Source organism: Schistocerca piceifrons, chromosome 1, assembly GCF_021461385.2.
Source record: "Schistocerca piceifrons isolate TAMUIC-IGC-003096 chromosome 1, iqSchPice1.1, whole genome shotgun sequence".
Taxonomy (NCBI): Eukaryota; Metazoa; Arthropoda; class Insecta; order Orthoptera; family Acrididae; genus Schistocerca; species Schistocerca piceifrons.
Genome location: NC_060138.1, coordinates 1,199,779,368 through 1,199,800,530, shown reverse-complemented (window position 1 = coordinate 1,199,800,530; position 21,163 = coordinate 1,199,779,368). Strand labels below are relative to the sequence as shown.

The window sequence follows — 21,163 nt, the reverse complement described above, 5'->3', positions numbered from 1 at the left end:
AAATGTACAGGTCATACCAATATTCAATAAAGGTAGTAGGAGTAATCCACTAAATTACTGGCCCATATCGTTGACGTCGATATGCAGCAGGATTTTAGAAGATATATTGTGTTCGAACATTATGAATTGCCTCGAAGAAAACGCTCTATTAACACACAGTCAACATTGGTTTAGAAAACATCGTTCCTGTGAAAGACAACTAGCTCTTTATTCACATGAAGTGTTGAGTGCTATTGACAAGGGATTTTAGATCGATTCCGTATTCCTGGATTTCCGGAAGGCTTTTTCACACTGCGTCGACGCAGGCGGCTCGTAATGAAATTGCGTGCTGATGGAATATCTTCTCAGTTATGTGACTGGATTTGCGATTTACTGTCAGAGAGGTCACAGTTCGTAGTAATTGACGGAAAGTCATCGAGTAAAACAGAAGTGATTTCTGGCGTTCCCCAAGGTAGTGTTATAGGACCTTTGCTGTTCCTTATCTACATAAACAATTTGGGAGAGAATCTCAGCAGCCGTCTTCGGTTGTTTGCAGATGACGCTCTCGTTTATCGACTAATAAAGTCATCAAAGGATTAAAATAAACTGCAGAACGATTTAGAAAAGAGATCTGAATGGTGCGAAAAGTGGCAGTTGACCCTAAATAACGAAAAGTGTGAGGTCATCCACATGAGTTCTAAACGGAACTCGTTAAACTTCGGTTACACGATAAATGAGTCCTATCTAAAAGCCGTAAATTCAACTAAATACCTAGGTATTACAATTACTAACAACTTAAATTGGAAAGAGCACATAGAAAATGTTGTGGGGAAGGCTAACCAAAGACTGCGTTTTATTGGCAGGACACTTAGAAAATGTAAGAGACCTACTAAGGAGACTGCCTACACTACGCTAGTCCGTCCTATTTTAGAATAGTGCTGCGCGGTGTGGCATCCTTACCAGATAGCACTGACGGAGTACATTGAAAAAGTTCAGAGAAGGGCAGCACGTTTTGTATTATCGTGAAATATGGGAGAGAGTATCAATGAAATGATACAGGATTTGGGCTGGAAATCATTAAAAGAAAGGCGTTTTTCGTTGCGACGGAATCTTCTCACGAAATTGCAATCATCAACTTTCTCCTCCGAATGCGAAAATATTTTGTTGACACTGGCCTACATAGGGAGGAACGATCACCACGATAAAATAAGGGAAATCAGAGCTCGTACGGAAAGATATAGGTGTTCATTCTTTCCGCGCGCTATACGAGATTGGAATAATAGAGAATTGTGAAGGTGCCAGGCACTTAAATATGATTTGCAGAATATCCATGTAGATGTAGATGTAAATATTACTAAGGAAAATGTACGCTTAAGAAACGACAGGAACTCAGAAAACAGACAGGCTCAGAAACATAGACATTCCAGACACAAGTCAAATATACTGAGATGACAAAATTCGTTGGATACCTTTTAATATTATGTTGGACCTTCTTTTGTCTGATGTAGTGCAGCAACGCGATAGGGCATGGACTCAACAAATCGTTGCAAGTCCCCTGTAGCAGTATTGAGCTATGTTGGCTCTATAGTTGTCCATTATAGCAAAAATGTTGCCCGTGCAGGATTTCATGCACGAACTGACCCGTCGATTATGTCCTACAAATTTTTGATGGGATTCATGTCGAGCGATCCATGTGACCAAATCACTCGCTCGTAATGCTCAGAATGTTCCTCAAACAAACTACGAGCAGTTGTGGCCGAGCGACATATCGCAAAGTCATACATGAAAGTTCCATCGTTGTTTGGAAACAAGTAGCGGAACGTGTCCATTTCCAGTCAGTTGTCGGTTTAGTTGGACCAGAGAACCCAGTCCATTCCATATAAACACAGCCCAGACCACTATGGAGCCACCACCAGCTTGCACAGTTCCTCGTTAACAGCTTAGACCCGCGGCTGTTACCAACTGAAATTGAAACTCATCTGACCAGGCCACGATTTTGCACTCGGCTAGGGTCCAACCGATGTCACGAGCCACTGGGGGCCGAACCACACGATAACCCTGGGTTCGGTGTGGGACGGCGGTGGGGTGGGTGGACTGCTGTAGCCTGTTGTGGGGTTGTGAACCACTGAGGGCTACGGCGGAGACGACGACTCTCCGTCGTTTCTAAGTCCTCGGTTTCATACAATACAATACAATGGTAAACTCTTCACACTCCAGAGAAGTGAAACAATAATGAAAATGTAGTCGAAACATTTCAAAACATCTACATTTATTTACTCGAGAAAATATGTAGACGTGAAACAATATTTAGAAGGCGGTAAGTGGCATCTTTTTAATTTGTCCTTTGTACGTTGTTCTATCTTTTGGTAAATGCAAGATAACATCGATGTTTTAGCTAAATAGATCTGACATTTTCATTATTGAAATATTTTTCTTTAACAAAAAACTTTTATCTACCTATGTTGTTATTTTTGCACCATGTTGGCTTTTTCTTTGACAGGTTCTGAAAATGCAAATACTTTTCTGTTGGATATTCCGTATCTTTTTTGGGAGAACACTAGTAGGAGAAACACCAGGCTTCATGTACCCTTTGCACTGCGCCACGAAAACAAAGAATATCACAAAATAAAGATGAAGAAGAAACAAAATCACGAAATCCATTACTGTAATAGGAGTGAGCTCGGAGATGATGGATTGACTTCCAATATTAACAGATGACGGCACAGTCCCCCATTCTGCGCATGCGCAGACTGCAGTGTACTGTGGACTTTATAAATCTACACTCGGTACACTAAATTGATCACTGACGTCACTGAGCCACCCGTGGCGTGCTTGGTGGTTGATTAAAGTCCATTTTACACGTATGACTTTCTGATCTAAATCGACTACTCGGTGTGTGTGCAACTAGTCAATGTGCGCGCACCTTCCGTGCCTGTGTGTAAGTCAGCAGTCTTCTATGTCGCAAGTGTGTCTTTGACATCAAAGATTTATAGATTGTGTCGAGTGTGGAGTTCTTAATTGCTGAGTACGCTTCACACTGCGCATTCACAGGCACAGTGGACGGTGACGGCGCTGCTAACATCGGAAGTTATCCTATTCCGGCGGAGCTCACTCCCCTTATAGAAACCGATTTTGTGCTTTCGTGTCCTCTTAACCTTTGTTGTGCTCTTTGCTACATTTTCGTGAGACACTTTTCAGGCTGCACGAGGTTCTCGTATTTTTTTCCACTGGTGTTCTCCTACTAGAAAGATGAAATATCTGCAAGCAAAAATTTATTTACGATCTATAGAGAAAACACCTACATTATGCGTAAATAAGAACGTAAACTGATAAACACGTTTTACTAAAAATTATTTCAACAGTGAAAAAATCGTAATTATTTGACGAGAAAAATAATTTTTCGATCTTATTCGGCAATTAACAAGAAAACAAAGTGCAAAGGACAAAGTAAAAAAGCGCTGTTTACCGGCAAAGCGCTCTACATGTTCTTTGATGTGTCTATAAGTATATATTTTGTATGTTTTGAAATGTTTGGATGACACTTTTCCTATTCTTCCTGTTGCAGGCGCGTGGAATATTTAGAACACGATCTTTCAAAAGTACATCCACTACAAAGTGGCCATTAATAAACTGTTATCGTTCCTTGTTCCTACACTGTTACTATATTTCGATTTTTTCGTAGAAAGGAAAAAAGTCGCTCATAACCTAGTTTCACCGTTCAGATGCCAAACAACACAGCAGAAGCTCTTGCAGCACACGCGATTTTGGCGCTGACGTACAGGGCTATTACAAATGATTGAAGCGATTTCATAAATTCACTGTAGCTCTATTCATTGACATATGGTCACGACACACTACAGATACGTAGAAAAACTCATAAAGTTTTGTTCGGCTGAAGCCGCACTTCAGGTTTCTGCCGCCAGAGCGCTCGAGAGCGCAGTGAGACAAAATGGCGACAGGAGCCGAGAAAGCGTATGTCGTGCTTGAAATGCACTCACATCAGTCAGTCATAACAGTGCGACGACACTTCAGGACGAAGTTCAACAAAGATCCACCAACTGCTAACTCCATTCGGCGATGGTATGCACAGTTTAAAGCTTCTGGATGCCTCTGTAAGGGGAAATCAACGGGTCGGCCTGCAGTGAGCGAAGAAACGGTTGAACGCGTGCTGGCAAGTTTCACGCGTAGCCCGCGGAAGTCGACGAATAAGCAAGCAGGCAGCTAAACCTACCACAGTCGACGGTTTGGAAAATCTTACGGAAAAGGCTAAAGCAGAAGCCTTACCGTTTACAATTGCTACAAGCCCTGACACCCGATGACAAAGTCAAACGCTTTGAATTTTCGGCGCGGTTGCAACAGCTCATGGAAGAGGATGCGTTCAGTGCGAAACTTGTTTTCAGTGATGAAGCAACATTTTTTCTTAATGGTGAAGTGAACAGACACAATGTGCGAATCTGGGCGGTAGAGAATCCTGACACATTCGTGCAGCAAATTCGCAATTCACCAAAAGTTAACGTGTTTTGTGCAATCTCACGGTTTAAAGTTTATGGCCCCTTTTTCTTCTGCGAAAAAAACGTTACAGGACACGTGTATCTGGACATGCTGGAAAATTGGCTCATGCCACAACTGGAGACCGACAGCGCCGACTTCATCTTTCAACAGGATGGTGCTCCACCGCACTTCCATCATGATGTTCGGCATTTCTTAAACAGGAGATTGGAAAACCGATGGATCGGTCGTGGTGGAGATCATGATCAGCAATTCATGTCATGGCCTCCACGCTCTCCCGACTTAACCCCAAGCGATTTCTTTCTGTGGGGTTAAGTGAAAGATTCAGTGTTTAAACCTCCTCTACCAAGAAACGTGCCAGAACTGCGAGCTCGCATCAACGATGCTTTCGAACTCAGTGATGGGGACATGCTGCGCCGAGTGTGGGAGGAACTTGATTATCGGCTTGATGTCTGCCGAATCACTAAAGGGGCACATATCGAACATTTGTGAATTCCTAAAAAAACTTTTTGAGTTTTTGTATGTGTGTGCAAAGCATTGTGAAAATATCTCAAATAATAAAGTTATTGTAGAGCTGTGAAATCGCTTCAATCATTTGTAATAACCCTGTATAAACGAAAATGACCCCTTGTGACATATAAGAAACAGTACAGGATTAAGTCGCTAAGGGCGCTGCAGTAGACTCACTTGACTTGGGTCGAGAATGTCGATCGTGTAAAAGGGACTTTACACACCAGCAGTTGATGCGCATCCACGAATAGTCTATATTGAGCAGATAGTCACTTGTGTAAAATGGGCTTTAGTGTTTATAAACCGACGAATGTCAAGTTGCATTGTCGCTGCCAGCGGCGTATGTATTTGGCACTTGCTCAGATTCGGCGCTCTTACAGCAGTAGCAGGGGGGTGCAAGACGCGCGCAGTGTCACAGCAGCGGCACTGAGTCAGATCTGCGGTACTGCAAGCTGTGACAGGTTTATGCGTCGTAAAGTATTCCTGACGACGGTGTCACAGAATGAGGTGCGACCCGCTTTGTCTCGCGTCCTCGTATGAGACCGGACCACATTTCGCTAGAGGCTGTACACAGCGGGGCGTTGTGTTGTCTGTTTCCTGCCTTCTCACCGAGCGGCATTCAAATGTAGGATGTCGTTCCGAGTTCATGCAAATGAGGCAGTGAACTATGCGTTCTTCGATTTGGCTTCCGCCGAGCCATTGTGGTCGCACTGCGAATAGATCTTTACGGGGCGTGACTTACGTAATGTGTTACTTGCGTTCACGAAAGTCGAGCGGAGGTCCAAGACTCGAGACCTTTCCAGATGGTGAAGCGAGCAAGACGCCGCAGCAGTTGAAGCGCTGGACTCGCATATGAGAAATCAGAATTTAAAGCGTCTTCCGGCTATCTAGATTCATTAAAATATTTTTAAATTAAAAAAAAGAAAACATTAAAATGTTCTAAAAAATATTTTTGGTAGCCGCCCTAGCTGTTAGCAGTTTCTTTATCGCAGAGTCGCACACAACCGGTTTCGAGATGATTTAATCGCATCTTCAGTTGTAGGCATCTATGAAAAAATATAATAAGAATTATCAGGTGTAATGTTGGTAAAAATAAGGCAGTTAACCAGATAAATACGGAACAAATACTCACAAACCTAATTTAACATTGGATCGATAGTTAAGTATTTGTTCCCTTGTCTGTCTGGTTCATTGCCTTATTTTTACCGTTATTAATTCATATTATATTTTTTCATAGATTTTTGTACTTTCAACCTTGCAGCATAGTCAGCAATCGTGATAATCTAATATATAAGAAACTATCAGCCTCGATTGCGGTAATGAAACCATCCTTTACCTAGGTTTCAGTCCAAATAATTGATCCTCCTCCAGAAGATATACCTGAATCTATAATTTGTCTAAGAGGGCGTGGTCTAGAAATAAAACTAAAACAGCCTGAATAAGCGTAGTCACATTTTAAAAATGCGGTGCATAAATTAAGTCTTGGTGTTGACTTAGTACTTATGTACCGCATTTTTAAAATGTGACTAAAGCTATTCAGGCTGTTTTAGTTTTATTTCTAGACCATGCCTTCTTAGACAAATTATAGATTCAGGTATATCTTCCGAAGAAGTCTCAATTATTTGGGCTGGAACCTAGGTAAAGGTTGGTTTCATTACCGCAATCTAGGCTGATAGTTTCTTATATATTTTTCGTAGATGCATACACCTGAGGATGCGATTAAATCATCGCGAAATTGGTTGTGTGTGATCCTGTAATAAAGGAACTACTAACATCTAATGTGGCTACCAAAAAGTTTTTTAGAAGATTTTAATAATTTAAAAAAATATATTTTGTCATGCACATAAGCTGTGGATGCTCAGAGCGTAAAATTATATGCTATCTAAATTTAACTTAAATTTATGCATATTGTACGTAATTTGTTGAGGACAGAGACTGTATTAGGACATTTATAAAATTATTTTTCTGCTTCAACCACTTTTCTTCAGACATGTTTACTGGCACGACGCGTTTCGTTAGCATGCTGTCATCATCAGACGTCTTACAATTAAGTACTCATTAATTTTTAATTGTAGAATTCTTTGATGTGCGATGAGGTCTACTTACTGTCTGTAGCAGTGAGGTTATGTATCGAAATGCATGCCTGTACAGAAAGATTGATTTGTTCCATTGTTCTCGGAGATGATTTAAACATAGTACTCTCTTAAGATGCACACTCAAATAAATCACTCTTTCTGTACTGGGGTAAATTTCACTGGTACACTCATTAAAAAGACCACATCACACCTCAAAAGACTCTAGAGGTCGTGTACGATGACTATTTACAACACACATGTGCTTGACAGTGGGTAGTATTGTTTTGTTAATGAATGAAACATGATGTGATGACATGTATATTAGAGAAATGTTAATATTATGTAGTTAAGACGTTACGCTAGTAGGGGTCTGGGCAATGGGGGAGGGGAATTGAATGTTGAAAGAATAGCCATCAGAGAAAGGGAAGAGGGTGGGGGTCTGGGCTTTCAGAGAATTGGATTTTTGGTTTATAGAATTGGATTTTTGGTTTTATTTATCAGGGGATGGGGGGGAAAGGGGTTTCTGTAACATTATTCTGGCGATCATCTGTTGGAAATATGGCCGCACTAACAAACTTGTCAAATAGATTATTTTTTGAAGGGTTCGTCAAACCTCCAGTAAGTCTTTTTCGTCTCAATTTTCGTACAGACATTTCGGTGGAGGAATAGTCAAGTGCAAATCCACACTGATAAGATTTTTCAAATTTGGACCGTGCAAAGCAGAGTGTTACTGGTAAGAAAATAAAAAGTGTGGGTTTCTTTAAGGCATACGATTTTTTCAATTACTTTTGTACATGTCGTTTCGCCACAGGCGTGGAAACATTGCATTAACTCGAAACGATGCGTGTTGTGTGGCAAAATTAAACTAAATCACCTCATTCTGAAGATGAGCTGCAGCTGCAATAAACCGGTTGTCGTGCTGTTCGCTAGTTTTACTCGGTTCATATTACCGTACAGAAATACCCACGAAGATTCTCTGGCGGTAAAATAATTATATATCTGCATCCCGTGTTACGGCCAACGTGCGCATTTAGTGGTTAGCTGTTAGAACATACTCGGGGCTGAAAGACTGCTCGGGTCGGATTCCTGGTGAGTCAGCTGGCGTAGCCGCGTTGCAAAGGTGCGCGGCACGGACTGGTTGTCCATGCAGCGCGCGCGCCTCGCTTGGAGGTAAACAACCCGGCCGCCCGCTGCCGCGAACAAAATGACTGCAGCTTTCGCATCTGGCTTCGACACGTGATACGTTGTGTGTTGGAAGACACGGCTTGTTCCTCTCGCTTATATTGCAAACGAATTTCGAGACGTGCCTGCTCCTATACGACCATTTTATTACGGTTGGCAACGATTTAAAAATCAGCGATCCAAATTCAGCACTACCAAACACTCTCCTGATGAGACTGTGTAGCAACATAGCTCTAACGCTATACTGATTTATTTTGCTTTTGTTTTATTTAATGTTATAACGTCGAGTTTCTGTAAATGTTTTGATTGAATCGATAACACAAAATTGTATACTCCTTTCTTTGTAAAAACTTTGAAGTCAAGAGTGTAGGAAGTGTAATCTCTGTAATACGAGTATATACAATATGAGCAAATTATATGTTTTGTCTTTGTCATATAATCTCTTTGGTTATCTTTAAAATTAAATAATTTTATTTAAATAATTTTGTGTAGAACTACCAATACGTGCAAATGTTCTGTTTTGTTTAATATGTTTGGATACTGTTATGTAAACTGCTGATCTTCACTTAGGGTTCTTAGTTATTTTGTATGTGGTTCCCCTCCGGAATGGAACTTAGAAGCGCGCGCAAAGTGTGGTCGGCATGGATAGAAAGGTGGGACCAAGAGTCAGTCGGGGACGAGCTACCAAACTGTCAACCGCTCATGTAAAAGTTGTATATTGTGCCGGTGCCGTGAGAGGCTTTCCGTGCCGCTTTCCAATGCCTCGGATGGATGGATAAAGAGCTGGAACTATTTTGGAACTGATATCTATCATCGCCACCAAGAAATGACAGAGTCCAGCAATTCTACCTGCAAATCCACCTACCAACATGCAATCGCCACCACATTGCGCAATCACTGAAAAGGAACCAAGGAATAGTAGAAATGTATGGTAAAGGATCAGCTCATTGGATGTTTTAGTGTGCGCAAATATAAGGTAACTTATACTCGAACTCTTATACCTACCTTGATTTTTTATCTCTGGTCACACAGCCACTTACGGTCCTTCCCATGTCAAAAAATGCTTACCGAGTGTCCATATTGTGAAAATAGGAAAGCCCAGTGTTTTACTAATTACTGTCACTTCAACATAGTAAAAAGAAAGTTATAGTTTATGTAGCAGACCTGAGTAATATAGTAAATGATGCTTGTTGAAAATAATTTTTCTATTAAAACAGTTTATTAATGTTTTTTTGCCAACTTCTAAAGTTAATGTTCTCAAAACTGTGGCTTATAGAGTTCTGCAAATTAAATGACCACAGTGCAGTCTGTTGAAAATCAACCAAAGGTGAGCTATTGTCTTATAACCACGTCAAGCTGTGTTCTACTGCAGTAAAAGTTGAGAACTATTGCTGTTGAAAGTTACATGTTCATGTTTGTCAAGGGATTATTTCTTTAGTGTATTGAAAGTGTGTTTAGTTTGCTCAGCTACAGTGGTCAAGATTAAGGGCCCCCCTCCATTGAAAGTAGTTCAAATGCACAAAGTTACTTAATTATAGCAACTCTCAATTACTTTTGCTATTCAAATGAAATTCTGTACAATATTGGGCTCCTCTTGTGTATTAAAAGTGCAGATTAGTGGTGTAACAGGATCAACAGTTTGTCTATTGTGCTCATACTAGATAACAATTAATAGAAAGACCACTATGTATGAAAACAATAATTTCTTTATGTAAAAGACAGTGAGAAGTAAACCGTTAGTGAATTCCTTTTAATTTTCATTCTAAGTAGAAAGGTGTTTAGTAGTGAAAGACTTAATCTATACACAGTAACTAAATTTGCTGTGGACCATATCAATATTTCATGTCAGATAGGAATTTATTTGAAAAGTAATATTAAACCTATGTCCAATTTACGATTCTACAGTGAATATTAATAGTAATGTTATTGAGACCACTCAGTTTGACTAAGTCCTCGTGCTAATAGTGTGTTTTGTTATCTATTATATTTAGGCAAATAGTTTGTTCTGATCTGGTAGCTCTAACCTTAACGTGAACATACTGTATTCAGGTGACAGAGTTCATTGCACTCGCGTGTGGCAAAGTATAGGTTGTGTTTGTAAGGTAAAAGTTACTCATCCTTATTTTCTTGAACAAGAAAGTCAATCATTCTCTTGCCTAATTAGGCTGGCGACCGTTTTCTTTATTCTTTGAACAGTGTAGTCAAGTAAAATATTGTTTGTTACTGTTTAAATGTTTACGTAATTTTGACTTTCACTTCCGATAAGCTACCTCCGTTAGGTACAACATGGTCAACATAACAAAAATCCTCTCAGAGGGTAACACTGCTCTGCTTATTTATACTATAATTGCTTGAATAAAAATAATTTCATTGTACGAACTGCCGCTAGCTTTAAGGTTATAGTATAGCAGTAGCGGACGATTGTGTTATAGCTGGAGGAAGACTACATCAGGGTGACAGATAACCGTTTAACTGGTGGTCTCACAAAGATGTAATATGCAGTTTTCAACAAATAAAAACTACCTAGTGGTATCACAAATAGTCACCAATGAACTGAAAGGAACAGTGTATGTAACAGTATTTATGTCCAGATGGATAACAAACGTACACCGAAGGCAACACAGACTAATCAAAAAACTAAGCGACGATGTATGCCCTTAGAAGTAACTCGTATTATGTTGACTAGAAGAACATTGTGTTGGCTTATTATACATACTTCAGTTCACAAAGTTCTACGGAAATAACCATTCGGGCAGAGCAGATGAACTAAAAGTCAGGAGTTTTGACTATGTTTCTCAGCTTCTTATTCCACGCGACCAGTGATTCGGGATCGAAGCCCCCCTACTATTGCAAATTCCTCTGAGGTTATTCATTCCTTCCGGTCTACTTGGAAATAAAGAATTTACAGTTATCTGTTGGTAGGAATTAAAATAATTGTCTCTTACAGTAAGATCCTGCCTACTATAAAGCAGGTTTCAAATCAAACCTTGGATTGAGAAATGCTTTGCGTTGAAAGACCATCAGACTGTTTTGAAATTTTCCAACGTTATTGTACGTCTCTAATAAGCAGTACTTCCTGTTTGGCCTGTATTTCACTGCCTCAGAGCGCCCAAGGCCGGCAGCTACTGTGGCGGATGAGGTCTTCGGTGGAAGGCTGATGTACGACTGGCCGGAAGTCGTAGATACATTCTCTGATGGAAACAAGTGAAGTACTCCCACGCTTTGTGTTGTCGAGAACTGAGGCTTTTATCTTCACATTCCTCGAGACGATGATTTGTGCACTTATCTCATTACGCCCTTCCAGTATTCACGATCGTAGTTCCTTCACATATTACATAACGAATCTTCTTGTCTAAAACACAATCGCATTTTTTTCATATAAGAACTTATTCTTATTATTTCACCATATTTAATTTACTTTCGTTACTTCTAAATTCAACAGAATTTTTCATGGAACCCAAAGCAGATTAGAAACGACAGCATTTCTCCTCATATATAGAAAAACTCTCTGGAGAGCTGTTATCTGCTGTTAGGAACGTGCAAACTGGGGACACCTAGTCTGTCAAGTGTCTTCCGTGTTCGAGGACGGCGCTGTTTTATTTAAAGAAGATGCAAGGCTAGAAAATGGAAATGAAACTCAGGAAGATCTGGTGCAGGGATTGAGATTTGATCCTCGATATATGCAAGCATAATTTATTTAACAAAAAGGTAAACATTTGCTTGAAACAATATATGTTAAAAAATGCACTACTTACAGAGTAATTTTACGCAAAATAAATGTTTCTGTGTTCTCATAATCGTGGCAAAGATACGGGTAATACAATCACCGTCGTGAAACTTCCTGGCAGATTAAAACTGTGTGCCGGGCCGAGACTCGAACTCGGGACCTTTGCCTTTCGCGGGCAAGTGCTCTACCATCTGAGCTACCCAAGCACGACTCAGGTCCCGTCCTCATAGCCGCGAAAGGCAAGGGTCCCGAGTTCCAGTCTCGGTCCGGCAGACAATTTTGATCTGCCATGAAGTTTCATATCAGCGCACACTCCGCAACAGAGTGAAAATCTCATTCTGGAATCACCGTCGTGTTTGGCACACTGAAAATTATGTAACATGTCCATTTGTTACCTGAGTCACGTGTGTATACTATTCGATTTCACTGTGATTTTGTCACTTCAACGGAATCCCACATTTACATTTCGATAGACAGGAAAGAACGTATGACAACACTGCAAATTCTGTTTTAAGTGAGTGATGCACGTCTTAAAGTATATTTTACGTCATTTTCTTCGCTGGATACATTTGCTAAAATGCTAACAGGGAATCGCAGAAGATAAACTTGACCTTGAAAGTACAAGTCGCTTTTTGTGTACACTACCTAATTAAAGGTATACGGACACCTCTATGCAATTCGGAACTGATCACCAGATGTCACCTACATCGGACTTGCGAGTGTGAAAGGAGGCGGGGAGTACTGTGTTGACCAGGTGGTAAGAGGACGTCTCTACCAAAGTCGGTGGAGGACCGTGGCTTACCCTGCCACAAAGTATACAGGATCAGTCACCTAAAACTTGCAAAGCGGAAGTGGAAAGTGCTATTGATGTGAGGTTTTCACATAACTGATTGGTGTTCCGGGGCTCATATTGTCAGCCAATGAACAGATAGTAATAATATTTAGAAAGGGTGAGTTTTGTGCAAATATACACTTTTTTAAAAATAGAACAGTGCCTATTCTACATCTACATCTATGTGATTACTCTGCTATTCATAATAAAGTGCCTGGCAGAGGGTTCAATGAACCACCTTCAAGCTGCCTCTCTACCGTTCCACTCTCGAACGGCACGCGGGAAAAACGAGCACTTAAATTTTTCTGTGCGAGCCCTGATTTCTCTTATTTTATCATGATGACCATTTCTCCCTACGTAGGTGGGTGCCAACAGAATGTTTTCGCAATCGGAGGAGAAAACTGGTGATTGAAATTTCATGAGAAGATCCCTTCGCAACGAAAATCGCCTTTGTTTTAATGATTGCCACTCCAATACACGTATCATGTCTGTGACACTTTTTCCCTTATTTCGTGATAATACAAAACGAGCTGCCCTTCTTTGTACTTTTCCGACGTCATCCGTCAGTCCCACCTGATGCGGATCCCATGCCGCACAGCAATACTCCAGAATAGGGCGGACAAGCGTAGTGTAAGCAGTCTCATGATAGACCTGTTGCGCCTTCAAAGTGTTCCGCCAATGAATCACAGTCTTTGGTTTGCTCCACCCACAATATAATCTATTATTTGTAATTGTAATCACTAAGTATTTAAAAAAAATGGCTCTGAGCACTATGGGACTTAGCATCTTAGGTCATCATGTAACGAGAATTATACGTATAAGAATTTTTTTCTTTATGAATTTAGATAAATTAATAATAGCAATGTGTTGAATTTCTTTTTCGATTCTTTTCGTGTCATGTTAAAGAAACTGTGAGCAACTTTTGAAACGAATATTATTATTTATGTTAGATTTCAAATAATGTGGTAATCAAAGGAAAGTGTATTTAATGTTAAAACTATTGTAAGATGTGAAAATTGTAATTTATACACTTGGTCCATACGTAGGTAATGCATTAGGATATGTGTAGTAGAAAACCTGTGGTGAATACCCTACCTGTAGGGGAGCGGGAAAAGGTGGAGGCAGGCGAGGCGGGAAAACGCACACTGGCGCGGTTCGGCACAACGGACACAGTATTACAGTGGGAGGCGAGCAACAGTCGGAAGTACACGTACTGTACCGAGGAGGCTACCCAGGAAAAGTGGATTCCATTGAGCCTCGGATGAACCGATTCCGACGACTACTTGGCATGGCTATATTCTGAGGCACAAAATTGGAAAGATTACGACGCTAAGAAGATGGAAAGTGCCGATGTTGTGTGAGCCTTAGCCGTGCTTGCATGTGTGCCGCGCTGCCCGCTAGCTCGCTGCCCGCCATCCGCCGCACCGACTTGCACAGGTCAAACATTTATTTCATATTTAGAAGTGTATCTGTGAGGACCAGTGTCGAAACTGTTTCTAATGGTTCAATAATAACGTGACTTTTACCAGAATTGCTTTAGCCATGACTTATCCCGATCACTGACCTAGACAGGATCCTTACCTCGTATTGTGCAATCCGAGTATCCTAAACTGAAAGTTTAATGTTTGTGTTAATGAAAATTATCAGCAGATTAATTTATGCCATAAAGGAATCTATAGTTCTGTGTGCTGAGTTTTTGTTGGATTGAGTTAGCGATGTTATTTAATTAATTTGAGACAGAAATAATGACAGTTAAATTATTCAGAAGTAAGACAAAAGAGTAGTTATCCAGAGATTGATAATTTTGTGTGTTAATTTGCCTTCAGTACTAGATAGTTTCAGAATAACGACTATAACAGTTTCAGGGCCTCCCCCTTTTGCTCTTGTTCATTCGTTCAAACCTTGAAATGTACTGCTCAAATTTGACCAGCAAAGCTAAATTCTATATTAATCCTAAATGTATTAGAGTTTTTCCATTATTCATAGTGATATTGTGTGTGTACTTTTAAGATTGTCGACGCTCGGGCAATCTATGCCCGATTTCAGTCTGCTCAACATACAAAATGTAGTTCGTAGTAATCATTACTGTGTGGTATTGTGTAAAAGTAGCTCGTCCAAATTAGTACAAAAAGAGAAAACTTTAGTTCAGTGGATTTTTCGAGTTCCAAACTTTGCCATATAACGCATCATTACTACGTGTTACTATGCTTGTACATGCACCCACTTGTACAAGGAAAAACTCACTAATTGCCTAAGTAGGCTGGCGACCGAATTGTTAATTATAGGTAGCACCTACTGTGTGTACTTCTTATCCATGCGAATGAGCAGTTATACTGTACATTTGCTTGATGCATCACTGTAGTTATTGACTGAGTATAAGTCCGATCTTGCTTCTATTAGGTACACGCGGTCAACTTTTGTACTAAAATCCTTGTTCATAAGGTGAAGCCCGTGAACTTATTACAGTACAGGCTTTATATAGCTAACCTACGTCCGAGTAGGGCGGTAGTGTTACAATCAGTCCCCTAGAACTTAGAACTACTTAAACCTAACTAACCTAAGGACATCACACACATCCATACCCGAGGCAGGATTCGAACCTGCGACCGTAGCAGTCCCGCGGTTCCGGACTGCAGCGTCTAGAACTGCACGGCCACCGCGGCCGGCCCTAGGTATTTAGTTGAATTTACATTGATATTAACAAACTAAAAGTAGAGCAAATTAGAATGTCAGTGATGTTTTTTGCAAGAATCTAGTGCGAGTCGTTTGCGAGATATCGTATTTTCAAAAGTTGATTGATATCGTATATTTACAGGAACACAGTGAGACTCAATGAAGATGGAATGTAGGTGCCAAAACATGTCTGGGGAACAAACGAAAATAAAAACGTTTTGTGTTTCGCGGAAGGCGTGTAATAGTAATCATTTTTACTTGTAAGCGTAACCTTCCGCGGCCGTTATCACTGTCAATAAAATTCTTCTGGGCCGTTGACCGCACTGTCAACAAATAAAGTTGTCGGACGTTAAAGCCATGAGGAAGGCCGCTTGCAATAGTGTCGAAACGTCGGACAATTTTATATATTGACAATGGGGTGAACAGCCCAAGAAGAATTTTATTGACCATGTTTACTTGGTCATTCAGCCGGACACCATATCATGCGTCTGCTCTGCCACTGTCAGTATATCTATCGTCTATAAATACGGTTCGGACGATAGGGAAAAATGTTGTATGGTCTGTAACGACGCTCGCAGTTTCGTTATGAAAATGTTGTTACTGAATAAGTGGTGCTTCAGTGCGAGGAAACCTGTGGGTTGCTCACCTGAGCTCAAGGCTGTTTACATTCGTCGTGAGGTTGTGCAGGTGATGTCGCAGCCTACTTTTGCCTGCCCTCCAAAGTGTGTCAACAGGCGGGTAGAAACCTGATGCGATTACAGTACTGACAAACGTTCGCCTCATCAGTCGAGAAAGTGAATGGGCACTTTCGAATGTCCAACGGTTACTTCAGCGAGTGACATAAGGCCAGTCCACGAAATGTCTAGACAGGTCGACGATTCCATCTGTCTGCATAATACTTCTACGTCCAGGCCATACACCTTCAACAATGGCTCATTTTTCCCTCGTTGCGTGGTACCATGAGAGTCGAACTAGTCTGTCATGAAACAAGTACTAAAGAGATCTAATCTGAAATCTTCTTGGGATATCAGCCGAGTAGTAACGTCGTGTTGTCGAAGTGTTTCGAGCGGTTTCCTACTCATCATCATCATACTGAAAGTGCTACGCCACAATGCACGTGCTGGTCGTAACAGAAGCCGGTAACCAAATCAGATAAAAAGTAACTTGGAGTTTCAAATTGCTTCTCATTTGCTCCAACTCCCTTAGCGCTCTGTTGACACTGCAGCCAAATGCACCCAGCGGAGAGAATGATACAAAATATACTGGGAACCCTTCTCCTTCTTCAACAGGAAGGGAAACGAGCATAATTCCTCTGGGAATCAGGGGAAGTGGGCGAGTAGATCAGGCAGCAAGAGAGTCCTGCAGGGGCCATTACGAGTCACAGTGTGCGAATACCCTGCAGCCTGTCATTTCGCTGTTGAGTGAGGGAGCCCTACAATCGTGCGAGGAGGAATGGCTGGCGGTGAGGGATAATAAACTGTTTTCGGTGACGCGGACTATCCAGCTATGGCGTCGCTTTGGTTGGATGAGAGTAACCCTCATACGCGACTCTGCTCTGAATAGGGCACAAACGCATCGCATCATACTCCAGCTAGAGGACCCCCCCCCCCCCCCCCACCCACAACTCCACTCATCTGTGGAGCCTGTGGTGTACAGTTCAATTTTGCAAACTGGACTCGTGTTCGGGAGGACATCAGTTCAAATCCCTGTCTGGCATCTATATTTTAGTTTTCCTTTATTTCCCAATACGACTTGAGGCAAATGCTAGGATGGTTCCATTGAAAGGGCAAGACCGAATTCCTTTCCTATCCTAGCCTAATCCTAGCTTATGTTCTGCCTCTAATGACTTAGTTGTCGACAGGACATTGAACACCAATCTGCTTTCCTTTTTCCTTCTTTAACAACTCACTACGTCACATTTTACCGAACACTCTTTGACTGTCATGAATTAACAGGAGAACATTTAAGAGGGATTTGCACTCTATTTTAGTCGATGACGAAACGAGTAGATTAAAGCTTTTAAAATTTTGAGTTGCATGTGAACTCTCGCTTAAGGTGTTATCTGGAGATTTTAGTGTGTTGCACAGTGACTGACTAATCCTTTTTATCTGAGCGATCAGACAGCCACAACTATCTGCTGTACTGTTTTAGTTCTTTCCGCAGCTTTTTTCTCCAACTGACAAATTCGAGTGATTTTTTGTATTTCTGAGCGCCCGCGTTTGTGTGTGGATATGAATGTATATTTTCGCTTTTATGGAAGTTTTATATTTCAGTTGTTGTTCAGGTTTAATTATTCTGCCATGTTTCAATTTTTCGACTCAATTCGTGATTTCTTGTCAGCAAGGCCACAGTTAGTAGTAATTGCAGAAAGTCATCATCTAAAACGGAAGTGATATCTGGCTTTGCCCAGGGAAGTATTATAGGACCTCTGCTGTTCCGAATCTGTATAAACGGCTTTAGAGACGATTTGAGTAGCCCTCTTAGACTGTTTGCAGATGATCAGAAATTGAAAAACAATTGGAAAATGGTTTAGACAAGATATCTGTACGTTGCGAAAAGTGGCAATTGAATCTAAGTAATAAAAACTGTGAGGTCATTCGTAGGAGTATTGAAAGGAATCCGTTAAGTTTCGGTTACACGATAAACCAAACACATCTAAACGTTGTAAGTTCAACTAAAGACTTAGAGAATACATTTATGAATAGTTTAAATTGGAAAGGTCACATAAACAATGTTAGTAGAGAAGGCGAACCAAAGACTGCGTATTACTGATAGAATCGACAGGACTGCTAACAGAATGCTTACACTACGCTTATCCTTTCCCTTCTGGCGTACTGCTGCGCGATGTGAGATCTGCGTCAGATGGGACTGACGGAGGACATCGATAAAGTTCAGAGAAGGTCTGCGAAACTGGGGAGAGAGTACCACGGATATGATACGTGAGTTGGAGTGGCACTCATTAAAACAAAGGCGTTATCTAGTAAGATGAGACCTTTCCACGAAATTTCAATCACCGACTTTCTCCTCCAGATGCGAAAGTATTTAGTTGGTGCCCACCTACATAGGGAGAACTGATCATCATAATAAAACAAGGGAAATCAGAGCTCGCACGGAAAGATTTAAGCGTTCGTTTTTCAGGCGCTCTGCCCGAGAATGGAGCAGTAAAGAAATAGACTGAAGGTGGTTCGATGAAACTTCTGCCGGGAAATTAATTGTGATATGTAAGTAGTGTCTGTTCTTTCAAACATGTCCGAAAGAACATACGCCACACATATATAACTAGGGTAACTGGGACGAGATGGCCGAATGATCCCTTCCTTCAGTGCAGACGCGCAAACATGCTCAGATTCTTGTAGGAATCAGTGTGTTGCTGCGAGTAACGAAGATAATGGGCAGGACACGACGTCAGTACTTTGTGGATAAGTTGGAAATTTGAGGTGGTGAGGAACCGTTTCCGGATGGCCGAGGCGGTCAACGAGACCGTTCGTGACAAACAGGAAAGTCTGTTTTCGAGTCCCGGTCCGGCACAAATTTTCAAATTTCCCCACTGGTGTATTCCAATGACCTTTAGCAGCTGATGTCAGTATTTCCTTTGGATGATAATTTAATTGTGAACTGCAAGAGTAGTCATGCAGATGTAGGTAATATTTTAGTACAGGCGGTAGATACATTGCTGTTGTACGCCCAGTCCAATACATTACGACTCCAACACCACCACGACCACCACCACCATCACCACCACTACAACAGAGCGGTTCTAGGCGCTTCAGTCTGAAACCACGCGACCGCTACGGTCGCTGGTTCGAATCCTGCCTCGGGCATGGATGTGTGTGATGTCCTTAGGTTAGTTAGGTTTAATTAGTTCTAAGTTCTAGGGGACTGATGACCCATAGTGCTCAGAGCCAAACACGAAGACCACTTTTTATTTAATTTTTAATTTTTTCCAGCAGCCTGTGCGTAGGTCCGTACGTGCGTTGCCGCACTAATTTCCTTGTTACAGGGACGAAGCCACTGCAGCGAGCCCAGGAGAATCCATACGAGCCCAGCTGCAGCAACATAGGAGCAGCGACAGCAGCAGCAGCAGCTGGCCCAGGAGACGACGTCGGCGCCAGCAGCTGCGGCGCTCACCTCCTCGACAGGACTGATCATTCTATGACAATCTGGCATTGCTCCTATGGTACTGATGCATGATACCCAACCACTAACATAGCCTTACCTTGCACGATCTGTCGCAGATAGCAAGAAACCGCTACTGCCCTTACTACCCAACCTGACACTGTCGCAGAGGTTTTTTTCCCTTGGCACTTGCCTTGGCACTTTTCTTCCTCTGCCCTTAAAAGCCGCTCTTCTTTCAAGCTTGACTCTGTCAAGCTTTTTCGACCACTTCTATCAACCAAATGCGCCCATATTAATGGGTAACCTTACCCAAAAGTACGGATAACATCGAAGTTCCTCGCTCCTGCGATCTCCTCGATTATAATTACTAACAATGCAGAGGTGGCAGTAGACTTTTTGAGTTGGTCACCATGCTTATGCGTGCGTGGAGGGGCTCCCACATTTTATTTTTTTTTTAAAAAAAGAAAAACGTAGGTCCGTTTATGCAGGCGCTCACCTGTGCTGTTGCTGTTGAAAGGCGAAGGCGACGGTGACCTTGACCCGGCGCGCTGCTTCCCGCCCTTGCGCTGCTGCTGCTGCTTCTTGCGCTCTGAGCTGGAGGTGCGGAATTTGCCCACCAGCTTGCGGAACGACTCGCCGATGGATCGCTTGTGCGTCTGCTGCGGGGGCGGCTGCGGCTGCGGCGGAGGCGGGATGTCGGCCGAGAAGCGCGTGCGCTGGAACACCTTCTTGGCGCCCGGCCGCTCCTCCAGCGGCGGCGACGGCGACGGCGTGGGCGGCGAGTAGTCCGGGGGCGGCTCCGGGTGGCGGCGCGCCTCCCCCGCCTCCGGCAGCTCCGCCCCCGCGTCCGGCTCCCGCTGCCGCCGGCGCTGCCTCTCCCAGCCCCGGTGCTGCCCCCGGTACCCGTCGCTGGGCGCGTCGTCCTCCTCGCTCTGTAAACACACGAGCGTCGTCAGGATTTAAAATGGAATGATCGTATAAAGTTGATCGTCGGTAAAGCAGATGAAAGGCTGATACTCATTGGAAGAATCCTAAGGAAATGCAGTCCGAAAACAAAGTAAGTAGGTTACACTACACTTGTTCGCCCACTGCTTCAATACTGCTCACTGGTGTGGGATCCGTACCAGATAGGGTTGATAGAAGAGATAGAGAAGATTCAATGGAGACCAGCGCGATTCGTTGCAGGATCATTTAGTAATCGCGAAAGCCTTACGGAGATGATAGATAAACTCTAGTGGAAAACTGCAGGAGAGACGCTCAGTAGCTCGGTACAGGCTTTTGTTGAAATTTCGAAAACATACCTTCCCACCGAGGAGTCAAGCAGTATATTGCTCCCTACTCCGTATATCTCGCGAAGAGACTGTGAGGATAAAATCAGAGAGATTAGAGTCCGCACAGAGGCATACCGACAATCTTTCTTTCCACGAACAATACGAGACTGGAATAGAAAGGAGAACCGATAGAGGTACTCGAAGTACCCTCCGCCACACACCGTCAGGTGGCTTGCGGAGTATGGATGCACATGTAGAGGAAGACGGCTGTATTTGCAATAAATTAACT

At 42.2% G+C, this 21,163-nt stretch overlaps 1 protein-coding gene across 1 annotated transcript in view; it reads right to left on the bottom strand.

Annotated features, from left to right (window-relative positions):
- The window catches only part of LOC124779271 (serine/arginine repetitive matrix protein 2), an 874,478-nt gene that overhangs the window by 81,183 nt on the left and 772,132 nt on the right, over positions 1–21,163 (bottom strand). The window contains exon 10 of the mRNA XM_047253700.1: positions 20,100–20,535. Coding sequence (XP_047109656.1) covers positions 20,100–20,535 — 436 coding nt within the window. The remainder of the gene's footprint in view (positions 1–20,099; positions 20,536–21,163) is intronic.